At 47.2% G+C, this 10,438-nt stretch overlaps 1 protein-coding gene across 10 annotated transcripts in view; it reads left to right on the top strand.

Annotated features, from left to right (window-relative positions):
• Positions 1 to 10,438, top strand: part of FOXP1 (forkhead box P1) — a 598,636-nt gene that overhangs the window by 553,939 nt on the left and 34,259 nt on the right. For all 10 annotated transcript variants that reach the window (XM_029241873.1, XM_029241878.1, XM_029241872.1 and 7 more), the window contains one exon: positions 221 to 308. In XM_029241873.1, the coding sequence (XP_029097706.1) occupies positions 221 to 308 (88 nt within the window). The remainder of the gene's footprint in view (positions 1 to 220; positions 309 to 10,438) is intronic.

Below are 10,438 nucleotides of genomic sequence, written 5' to 3'. Positions count from 1 at the left end.
CTTCTCCCTGGAAGCCTTTTATTTTGGTGCTAACAGTGTACTCAATTATCCGTAATAACAGTTTTCAGTGGTGGGAACAGAAAAGGGCAGGCCACCCGCAGGACTGTGATCCACTGTGAACTTAGACCCACTGCCTAGTTGATGCGTGAACATCCTGGTAACTTAATTTTTCCTTTTTGTTTCTCCATTTCACTTAATGATTTTCTATGTATTGTTGCAGACATCTCAACAGTGAGCATGCGCTGGACGATAGAAGTACAGCCCAATGTAGAGTACAAATGCAGGTTGTACAGCAGTTAGAGCTACAGGTAAAACCACATTTATTTTTGATATTACCTCAGTATTCCTCCACTTCCAAATTTCTGTAGTGTTCTGTAATGAGTTCCTGTGTACTCATTATTGAATGGAAGGTTCAAAACCTGTTGTTGTCCTTTCTTTTATCTTATTTTATTTTATTGTATTTTATTTACTTTTCTCTTTGGGGAGGTTCAGCTCCAGTTCATTCTTGGGCACTGCCGCTCAGACATTTCAAAGTTCTGTGCATCCCTGTATATGCCGCCAACCCTCAGCCTCTGCTTTTTAGCTCTTCCATCTCTCTCTCTCGCTTTACCTCCCTTCTCTCTTCTCCCTTTAACTTTTCTGGTTATCTGTTGTTGGTCTAAGCCCTCTCCGTTGCTAATATTATTAACCCGAAGTTAGGAAAACAAGCTGGGGAGAGAGATGGGGACTGAATGAATGGAGAGAGAGAGAGAGCGAGCGAGCGAGCACGTGAGTGTGTGGGCAAGACTGAGCGAGCCAGCACACATGCAAGGCTGTTCTCCAGAGTTAAAATAGAAACTATATGTGGATTTATGCCTAAGTTTTCATTGTCCCCTTTTTCTCTCCATCACTGAGAACAATTGAGAGTTCACTGCACAAATTTTAAATATGTACACTTACACCCACACGTACATATAAACACATGTTAGGTATATATATCATGTGGATATCAGATATATATAGATATGTGTGTGTGTGTAGGTGGGGGGAGAGAGGGAGAGAGAGAGAATCTTGTATTTGGAAATTCACTGGGCCATGAGGAATGTACTTTATGACTACAGAAAATTAACTTCAGCAAATGTTCCTGTGGATCACATTTGGGTGAGGGGCACTTTAAGTGTGGGTTCTACTTCCTGATGTAACTTGTTGATGAACCCCACCATATTTTAACAGTAATTCCCTCCTTGGTATAATTAATAGAAAATTTGTTTCTAAAAGTAAAAATTGGGTCAGAAATGGAGATTATTAAAACGTACAATTGCAAAAGGCTGACCCTACAAACCCCATTTACGCAGCCGAGTTCCAAAATGCTTTTGAGTGCTTGATGACTCACTGTGGCTTCTTCCTCTGGCTGGTTCAGTGTAGGCAAGAGGTTAGCCGACTCGGGGAAATTAAAACAATGTTGTACATTATATTGTTACCAGCCATCGAAAAGCCTATTTTGTATGCAAGACAGCAATGCCGAGATATATGGAGAGCCCTAGGCTAAGTACAGAAGATAATTACATTTGGAATTTTACTGAGTTAAGTCATTTACAGCTTCAAATAGTTGCAGAGAAAAATCAGCCAACACACACTTAAACTTCTTGTTTTGACTTTCAGGATAGAAAGGATTTTTTTTTTTTAATTAGTTATCATCTTATGTGACAAATCACATTTTATTTTTAGTCAGAATGTCTCAAAAGTTGTTTTCTTTAAGTAGTTAATATTTTTCCATTCAGACTACAGATATGAACTTATTAGGACCGGGGGATATTTATACAGGCAAAGGGCGCATCGTAAAATCCCCAAATTCTTACATAAGCCTTTGGAAACATGTTTAAATTTAGCACGTTTGTTGGGAAGGAAAGGAGGAGTATATTTATCTCACCCCCCGAGTTCACTGGTCGTTGAAACATAGGAAGCCCTTAAAGCATTGGGTTGAACAAAGCAAACTCCACGGCTGTGGCTACCTGAATTTACATGCCTCAGTGGTGGTGTTTATAAAGTGATCCAAGTTCCTGCGTCTATGTATCTAATTGATACAATTAAATTTTTAATGATCAGCTAGAATAAACCGTTTACCAGAGGCAACGGTTCACCTAGGTTGGCGTTCCAGACTGCAAATCTGAGTGCGGGGCCACCGTTAACTACTCAGGAACTGACTATCTATTTTATTCACTATTCCTCACCCTCCACAGGAAGCGGGTGGGAGAAGGAAAGGAGCTAGATGATCAGTAAGTCAGGTGGTTATCTTCTGGCAGCTTTAATGTTGAGTTTTGGCGCATGTGGCCTGGGAGTGGTACAGGCCGATGTGATGACTCTTGGATTATTTGTGGATTTCATGTAGTCATAGATTTCCCTTCATCCTCCAGTCCTACATCAAACCCAAGGCAGGCTTTTCAACTTTTGATTGGAATCAAAGACGATCACCTGGCCAGAAGTTACTATGTGGTAGTTAACCGGTGATGTTCCTTATAACGTTTTTGCCAGCGAGTTTGCTTTAAGGGAGGAAGGCGGGGCTAATTCTGAAGAGTTCGGCGTCTTCCGAGCTTGAGAGCGTTGCTGCAACGAGGACACAGTGCTTGTCGAGAGCAGGGCTTGGAAAACTACAGACCCTGGGCCGAATCCCACGAGCTGAGAAAGGTTTTTACACTCTGAATCGTTGGGGGTAGGGGAGGTAAGAATCAAAGGAAGCATAAACTATATGAAGCTCGAGGTTCAGCATCCACGTATAAGGGTGTATTGGAACACGGCCATGCCCATCGATTTACGCATTATCCGTGACTGCTTGTGCTCTACAACAGAAAAGTTGAGTAATTCCAACAGCGTCTCTATGGTCTGCAAAGCTGAAAATATTTACTATCTGGCTGGCCCTTGCAGAAGAAGTTTCTAGAGGAGCAGAAGAAAACAATTTGCATCACGTTATTAGCAACTTGTTCCCTTAGGTTCCTGGCTCCCTAAAGGTCGGCTCGCCCCTTCGTACTTCATCCTTCTTTGCCTCGGTCTAGAAAACCAGTCTAGTCACCATATTGGTCAGTTTCCCCCAAGGGCAGCTTCACCTGCAGTTATTACACTTGCCGATGTTGGGGGTCGTGGAGAGCTGGCTGAGGGATATTCATCCATCCATCCATTTGTCTGCTCGTGCATTTAGCAAACATTACCCGGAGCCTGTAACATGGCAAGAGCCTTGTAGTAGCCACTAAGGAGTATGAGATGAGTGAAATGGATCGGGCTGCCCTCCTGGTTCTTATACTCTAGAGGAAAAAAAAAAATAGACTATAAATAAACAGAAATAGCTCTCCAGTGGCACTGTTCATTCATTGGGTAGCGTTCGCTGACACTAATGCGTTCTTGGAAACATCAGGAGCATGCTCCAAAGAGACTTTCAGTGCTAGATAAGGGCCAAACCCAAACAGATTTTACCCATTAGATATTTAATCAGATGAAATGCGCAAGAAGATGTCAGCAGTTTTCTGTGCCCGATGCCCTTATCAAGGATTAGATGGAGACTCTTTGGGTGGCAGACACGGTCTGTTTGGGAGAGTTTGGGGCAAAGTACAGTTATACTCACAGCCAGACCCATTTGAGGCTTCCTGTTTCTCTGATGTTTGTATTTCCATTTGCCATTTCATGCACCCATGTCTGGAAGTGTACCTTTTAATTGACTTGACTAATCATCCTTGTGCCCAGAGAACCCGAGGTATTGGGGAAGCCAGGTCCGTGCAGCAGCTAGGCTACGTGGAAAGGGTGTCCTTGTGTCTCCGCAGCCTTTCTGTCTCGTTTCCCGTTGGCATCACCCACCGTCACCTCTCGGTTCTCCCAACAGCAGACCGACATATGGGGCATGCCTTGTATATGACTGAGCCAAGGGCTACTTCTGTTTCCCTTGAAGAAGGCGTTTCCCGGTCCAGGAGATACCTGAACCTCCAAGTATCTCAGAGTCTGTTACACAATTACCATCTGTTAACTCGAATGTGAAAACCGTTTGTGCCACTTCGCACTACAGGAAAGAGCAATCAAGGCCTGAGCGTGTTCCCAAAGGGTGATCACTGGTAGAGCAGGATGAGGCCACCACCACCCAGACTCTCTCTGCAGAGCAGTCCTGAGGCCTCTGGTGTTCACGTCCGGGAGAGAGGTCACACGTGCGCCCCCATTGTAAGAACAAACCCAGTAAGCTCAGACTGGATCTTACAGTAGAGATCAACAGAGGCTCATTATGTCTACCCTGGAGAATCATTGTGAAAGGATTCCACTGGAGAATTCGGGAGGACAGAGTCAGTCCCAGACGTGACCAAAGCCAGGGAGAACCGCTGGAGTGCTGTCCCGTGTCTCTTGCCAGCCCCCAGATCTAAACCCCAGACACCTCAACTCTGACCCCAAACAGGAGGCCCTTGCGTTTCTTACCGACAGTCAAACCTCCCTAAAGAGTTTTATGCAATTTTTTAAAAATCAGCATTGTTCCCCTTGGAGGATGGTGTGGTTGGCCATGTTTCCCTTTATGGTGCTCTGTGTACAACACTGCACTCGAACCAAAAGGAAGGAAAAGCCTTTAAGATTCTCATGGCAGAGTTCAAGCGACCAGGCAGAAATCAAGATGATGGGTTACGGAGTCTGGCTTAGACCTATCTATGCAGCACTGGGAGTGAGATGCATCTGTCTTCTTTTTGTTTTTGTTGGAAGGTATCAAAATATATGATGCACGGTTTCTTAGCAGTGGACTCCTTATGTAGAGCTTGTTGACAGAGAAAGGTTGGTTAATTCAGTTCTCATGTTCCACCCTGTTACTGGTCTCACTGAGAGAGAAGGCCGGGGAGTGGGGGGCGACGGTGGTCAAAAAGACATCTTAGTGGGCATTTGAAGCCCTTTGGAATGTTTCTAACTGCATTTCATTATTACAGAGGCAGTTGTAATTTTTTGACATTTGTCAATGGACGGGATGGGGATTATCCCCAACTCTTACCAGCAAGCCGAGAAGTGACGTGAGATTCTACACTGTGCACGTAGGCACCTAACATGAAGACAGACGGACACCATAGAAATCATTTGGGTCGAGGGCAGGGAATGTCCTTTTTGAGGTCAGGGGATGTATTCTAAGATTCCACCTGTTCGATGTTCTCTGTTGACAAGAGTCACCTTCTGGATGATAGGCAGTCATGGAAATGAGTTAGAAGTGGAGGGGAAATCCCCGCCGTCGGTGTGCACGCTCTCACGTGGGTCATGAGTATAAGGCTCTCTCCCCACAGGACGGAGGGGCAGAGACACAGGGAGTGGGGACGTATTGAGAGTCAGGGTCGCCCCCGCCATCCCCCCAGTGCCATGGCCAGCCTTGTAAGGAAGCACCTGAAGCTTCCGTGAGAGTTGAGCACCTACTGTCCCCCAGATTTAAACCCATATTCATCCAGTTATGTGGGTTCACTCCCAACGGGAGATGCTCAGCCATCGAGCTGGGGATAAGGTATGTCGGTGGCTGGGTCAGAATTCCATTTTGGAAAAAGGGAAAAGCACCCAGTCTAACAGACAACAAGTGAAAACAGTCTTCTGATGGGCTTGCCTGTCTTGGAAAGCTGAGACGTTCGTGGTATAGATACAGTTCTCTGGCCGTGTTTATTCTTTTTAATCTGTTGCGTGACCGTGTGACCTTGCTCAGTCCTTAGCTCAACCTCTCTGGTGTATGAAGATGGACTTTGAAGGAAAGAAGAGAGGAGCCTGGGGGGTTCGGCCTGCATATCATCATGTCCAGGGCGCAGCATGTGTCGGGGGACACGCCTCAGGACAGCCTCCCCACAACCCCTCAGCCTCGAGACCCTTTAAAGTGAATACTGAAAGCAGCCAAGGGGAAAGGCAGCCACCCAGCCCGTGGGGATGAACTGCCTGGCCCCGGGCAGGGAATGCGGGTGGAGGGGTGCAGACCTTCTATGCGTGAGTCATTTGACTCCATTCAGTCTCTGTTCATCAAGCCCCTAGTGTGTTCCAGGCCCTGGATATAGATAAGTAAGGCAGCTTCTTCCTTCCTGTAATGTGGAGGTGTCAGGGAAAAGAGCTCCTGGCAAGGACATTCCAGGCCAAAGGAGCCTCTTGAGAATACGCCTAGGTTGTAGCGGAGGGAGAAGGAAAGTGGAAGACTATTGTGTTCTTTTTAAAATTCATCTCTCTGTTCAACAGGATGGGATGGTGACCAGCCATCGCAGTTTGCTTACTGGGACTCAGGGATTCCTGGGACTTGGGGTTTTCAGTTTCCGAACCAGGAGAGTCGTGGGCAAACTGGGATGAGTTGGTTACCCTCACAATCCACTGGGATCCATCGGCTGTAGAAGAGACCTGTGGATTGCCCATATTCTGCTTGTAACTGTTTCATAAAGGAGCTCGGAAACCATTTGAAAGGATATTTATCGAGCTCCTACTGTATTGCCAAGGCACTGTCCTAGTGCGTTGACCCTTAATTTCACTGAATCCTCACAACCCCTCTGTGAGTAGATTCTACCCTATTTCCTCCATCCCGAGAGTCATGTTTCAAAGGGCGAATCTCACCTCTGGAAATCAGTATGTGTCTCATACATGGTTAAAATGAGCATGTTTAATGTAGTATTTCTTCTTGCTCTCTGAGAAGGTGCTACGAAACGGATGGTGATCTTAACAATGACGGTCCTCTGAGAGTCAGAGAGGTGACTGGTGCCCTCCCAGCTTCCAAAAGAGGAAACGGAGGTACAGACGATCCGGTTAACTTGTCCAAAAGCAAGGGCAGATGGTGGGCCGGCCCTGGGATTGTGGCCCAGCCTTTGCAACCCATCTTCCTTCGCTTGCCCAGTGCTGCTCTATGGCTTTTTACACAGGGGTCGTCATGGCCCTGTTAGGGAGGGGCACATTTTCCTCTCCCCGTCTGGGCTCTTCTGGCTGGCCTCAGAGTTCAGTTGACACGAAGACAGAGTAACAGGAGAAAATCAAACAAAAGCGTAGCAGCGTGTACACACGGGAGTGACCCAGGGGAAAACGGAGTCACTTATCAAAATGGCCAGAACCCTCACCATAAATACCATCTTCAGCTAAAGACAAAAGAGGGTGTTGGGGGTAGGGGTTTGGGCCTTCAGAGGGGAGGAAGGCGCCTCACAGGGCAATGGAAAAGTAAATGTTTGGTAAATAAATGTTTGTGGGACCACGCGGAGACAGTGGGACACAGAGTGGACTCTGATCTCTGGGCCCTGCCGAGCTTCCCACCCCCTACCTCCTAGCCCATATTCTTTGCAGATCCTGCTGGTGATGGCTCTGCTCCGACAGGCCCTCTGAATTCTTTCAGGCAGTTGCGGGGAAGGTCAGAGTGTCTGAGTCTCTTGGGCCTTGAGTCTTTTCAGCTCGAAATAATCCACATGCCAGAGAGACATTTTGGGGTGGCCAGGTTTTGCTCTGCTATACCCCATGAGGTTCTCTGCACACACCCAGGCCTTACAGACTGAGGGTTTTGAAACTTGGCTGGTGAGGCCACGCTGTCCTCTGCCTCGAGGAGCTTTCGCCCCAGCAGTCCGTGGCAGCGGGGCCAGGGCTGGAGCTCAGCGGCACTGGGCTCATTCTGAAGTTTTCCAAATCCATCTACCCCAGGTACTGTATAAGCTCTAAGAAAATGTCAGCAGAAAGAAAAGTGCGCAAGTTGCAAATAGCAGAGGGAGAGACAGTAAGCCTAACGCAAATCAGTGACTCTGGGGACTTCACCTGTGACGCCTCTACCATCAGCGGGGCTGTTTGTAATCACCTCAACTTCCTGGACTTTCACAAGTATATTATCTGTCATGGGTCCCCCTTTGGACCTTTCTAACCCCATTCAAAGCAGTTCTCAGGACAGTTCCTCGCAGCGGTGGCCTCCTAGAGCCTCGTGACTCTCTCTGAATAAGCTCAGAGGTGCTGGGGAAAGAGAAGTCCTAATAGCATCGTAGCTTCATGTTGCCACTGCTCCGTGCCAGGGGCCGAGAGGCGCAGGGTCTCTGCGTGTCTCACTTCCGCATCCCCCCCTTGGAAGACCAAGACGCTGCTTTTTCATAGTCTAAAATCCTGCTTTACTCCAGGAGCATTAGAATTCCTAGACTATGACAGAGTATCAGTGTGCGTCTGCTTGAAATGTCAAGAGAGTCTTTAATAATAACATGTGAGGAATGTTAAGATGGTGACAGAATACAGTAGAAGTCGAGAAATTCTTCGATTGGGGTGAAGTGAGCCGTAGGTTGCCTACCCCCTGAGAGCTGGAGTTGGCCTTCAAGACCGAGCTGTGAAGGCCTGCGAATGACCACAGTTAGAGACAGTGGCTGGAAAATAGCTATTTGGTAAATACTCAGCTTGGTTAGAAGAGTTTCATTTCTCCTCCTTCCAGTTGCCGCTTTTTTTTTTTTTTTTTTTTTTTTTTTTTTGGCTTGTTTTTCTCCTTTGGATCGTACGCCCGTAAGAGACCCCAGGTGACAAGATCCATTCTTCCTCCGTCAGCTCTCTGTTGGGGCCGTCACTGTATGCGAAGCTGCTGAGGAAGTCTAGACCGCCCCCGCCCCCCGTGAGGCACGCTCAGTCCACTGGAAGAGAGTGGTGTCTTCCCAACGTACCTCGTTAGACTTGGACCCTTGGGGTCTTTCTTAGAAGCACCTATTCCCTCGTCTGTCCCCTGGAGGATTGGGCTCAGCAAGATTAGGTCAGAGCCCCGTGAATCTGGGGGTCACCACTGCACTAATCCGGACTCGCCGCCTCATAACCTGGGTGACACTGCACATTCCACCCTGCCCCCACTGCCCGCGGTTCTGCCTACGGAGGGCAGCATGGAGGCAGGGAGAGAGGCAGAGAGATCTGGGTTCCCAGGCAGTGTCCCAGGTGATGTCTGGGATCACAGCAGTGTCGGAAGGTCAGACCAAGCATCCTGTCACCGGGATTCTAGCCTTAGCGTTGCGCCTTCCCAGCTCCACGACCTCGGGTTAAGTTCTCCCCGTCAGCCTCAGTTTCCCCAGCTGTAAAACACGACACGAGGACCAGAAGACTTGACCTAGCCACAGCCGTCTGGGCTTCTGTGAAATCGAATGAGTGGCCGGGCCCCTTCTTCTCTCCATCCTCAGTAATTCCAGCATTTTTTCCCACATCCCAAATCCTTCGCTTATTTCAAGACTTCTTTTCTCACAAGTGAGAACCGCCAAATTGGGCTTAAAATGAGTAGTCCTGACCGTGTAGAGAATGATTGTGTTCAGTGAACCCCAAACCACGTTCCCTTTTCTCTGCTGAAAGGATGAACGTAATCTCCCTTAGTTTTTAATCTTTGAAGGTGGCGCACGGGGCCCCTAGCCTTCGGCAGTTACCAGCAAGTCTGGAGCGAGACCCCCGTTACGGTCTTGCCCAGTGTGGACTGTCTAAAGCCTAACTTGAGGCCATGGGTAATAGAAAAGGGGATGGCCTATATCAGCCGAGGGGAGAAAAAGCATTTGCTTAGGACGAGGGACAGATAACAGTGAGAAGCAAGGAAGTAAATCCGTGAGAAATGGGCTTATCTTTCCCGCGCTTCTGGTTCCCTTCTTTAAAGCATCAAAATTCTCTCCCCAGTTAGCCCAGCTGCAAACTCCATCGAACCCCTGTTATGTTGATCCAGATTCCTAACATATACTCAGCCAGCAGGAGTCTAGATAGACTTGACTGATTTAACTTTCCTATTAAAAAAAAAAAAAAAAAAAACGAGAGAGAAGGAATTAGGTTTTTTTGAGCATTCTCGAAGCGCTAGGCTCTATGCTAAGCTTGTTATGTGCAAGAATTTATTTAATCCTCAGAACAACTCTTGGAAGTTCAGAGATTATTATTCCATATTTAGAAGGAGAAACAAAATACTTGAAAAGGTTACATAATGTGCTCAGAGTCGCAGAGCCCGGATTCAAATCCATCGAAGTCTGCTTGTTGGGTCCACGTCCTTTTTAGCCCATTCTTGACTCTGCTGTCATTCTGCAGAACGGGGGCACAAGCGTGCTAATGTAAACAAACGCTGCACAAGCAGCTCCCCTTAATGTGTGTCCTGTTGTCATTCCTTTTATGCTAGGTGGTGCTCCTGTACCCACCGGGAAAGCTTTGAGAGGGTAATTCTCTCTTGATATCACAACATAAAAAGACGGGTAAATTTGTCAGCTGCATTTTTAGTTGACCTTCGGACTGAATTTCCCATCTTCCTTTTCTTTGCTTGTCATGGGATTCAGTAGAGGGGACGCTGGAATATATTTGCTAATCTTAAATGTTTGTATTCCCATATTATAATAATGAAGGGATGCCATGAAAATCGATGGGGGTGGTGAGCTCATGGAATGATGGCATAAAAAGTGCTAAAGAATCTGCAGGCTTTTCGAAGCACCAGTGAGTATTGTAAATGCAAGACAGGCACTTGAGACAGAGGAGGTGGTTTCACTGGGTGTGAGTTTTTAGC

Source organism: Monodon monoceros, unplaced genomic scaffold, assembly GCF_005190385.1.
Source record: "Monodon monoceros isolate NGI ecotype Baffin Bay Population unplaced genomic scaffold, NGI_Narwhal_1 Super_Scaffold_3, whole genome shotgun sequence".
In the NCBI taxonomy this organism is placed as follows: domain Eukaryota; kingdom Metazoa; phylum Chordata; class Mammalia; order Artiodactyla; family Monodontidae; genus Monodon; species Monodon monoceros.
This window is presented reverse-complemented; position numbering and strand designations above follow the sequence as displayed.